This window comes from Antrostomus carolinensis, unplaced genomic scaffold (assembly GCF_000700745.2).
Source record: "Antrostomus carolinensis isolate BGI_N321 unplaced genomic scaffold, ASM70074v2 scaffold46111, whole genome shotgun sequence".
Lineage (NCBI taxonomy): Eukaryota > Metazoa > Chordata > Aves > Caprimulgiformes > Caprimulgidae > Antrostomus > Antrostomus carolinensis.
In genome coordinates, this window is record NW_010295723.1 from 317 (window position 1) to 1440 (window position 1124).

A 1124-nucleotide genomic window follows, 5' to 3' on the forward strand; every position below is an offset into this window, starting at 1 on the left:
GACCGTTACTGGTCCATCACGCAAGCCATCGAGTACAACCTCAAGCGTACCCCACGCCGCATCAAGTGCATCATCTTCATTGTCTGGGTCATCTCAGCCGTCATCTCCTTCCCACCACTCATCTCCATTGAGAAGAAGAGCGGGCAGCAGGCTGACCAGGGGGTGGCAGGGTGCAAAATCAATGATGAGAAGTGGTACATCATCTCTTCTAGCATCGGCTCCTTCTTTGCCCCCTGCCTCATCATGATCCTGGTCTACATGCGCATCTACCAGATAGCCAAGAGGCGAACCAGGGTACCACCGAACAAGCGGGCAGAGCGCCCTGAGAAGAAGCAGAATGGCTTGACCGACAAGGAGGACCCGCCAGCCACAGCTCAGCTCAATGGGGAGAAGGCGGCAGGAGGTGGCGGCGGGCAGGCAGGAGAGGTCAACGGCATAGACATGGAGGAGTCTTCTTCCTCCGAGCACCAGGAGAACAAGCAGTGTAAGAAGTCAGAAAGACCATCAAGGGGAAAGACCAAGACTAAGCTGAGCCAGATTAAGCCTGGGGATAGTTTGCCCAGGAAGGTGGAGGAGGAGAGGAACACCAAAGGGTCTCGGTGGAGGGGCAGGCAGAACCGGGAGAAGCGCTTCACCTTTGTGCTGGCAGTGGTGATCGGGGTATTTGTCATCTGCTGGTTCCCCTTCTTCTTCACCTACACGCTGACAGCTGTCTGCAAGAGCTGCTCCGTGCCCAACACCCTCTTCAAGTTCTTCTTCTGGTTCGGTTACTGCAATAGCTCCTTGAACCCTGTCATCTATACCATTTTCAACCATGACTTCAGACGGGCCTTCAAAAGGATCCTCTGCAGGATGGAGAGGAAAAGGATTGTTTGAAGGACCCTTTGCTATGGGCAGGACTAATTCAAGACTTTGTAGGAGAGTGAGGCATGGCTCTCCTGGGCTGTGCTTGCATGGGATGGTTTCCTTCAGCTCGCGAGCAGGAAGCCTTTAAAACCCGAGATGAGCCTATGGGAACGCCGGGCAGCAGCAGCGAGGAGCAGCAGGCAAGTGGAAGCCCGATCTGTGGCATTCAGCTTTCCAGGGGAGGATGGCTTTTGACTTGCTTGGTTTGTTTTGTTAGG

General features: G+C 54.5%; 1 protein-coding gene across 1 annotated transcript in view; it reads left to right on the forward strand.

The window, feature by feature from the left end:
* LOC104532778 (alpha-2A adrenergic receptor) overlaps positions 1-876 on the forward strand; it is a gene marked incomplete at its 5' end in the record, with an annotated part of 1184 nt that extends 308 nt beyond the window's left edge. The window contains 1 exon segment of the mRNA XM_010178059.1: positions 1-876. This exon segment is cut by the window's left edge and continues 26 nt beyond it. Coding sequence (XP_010176361.1) covers positions 1-876 — 876 coding nt within the window.
* Positions 877-1124: the final 248 nt, after the last annotated feature.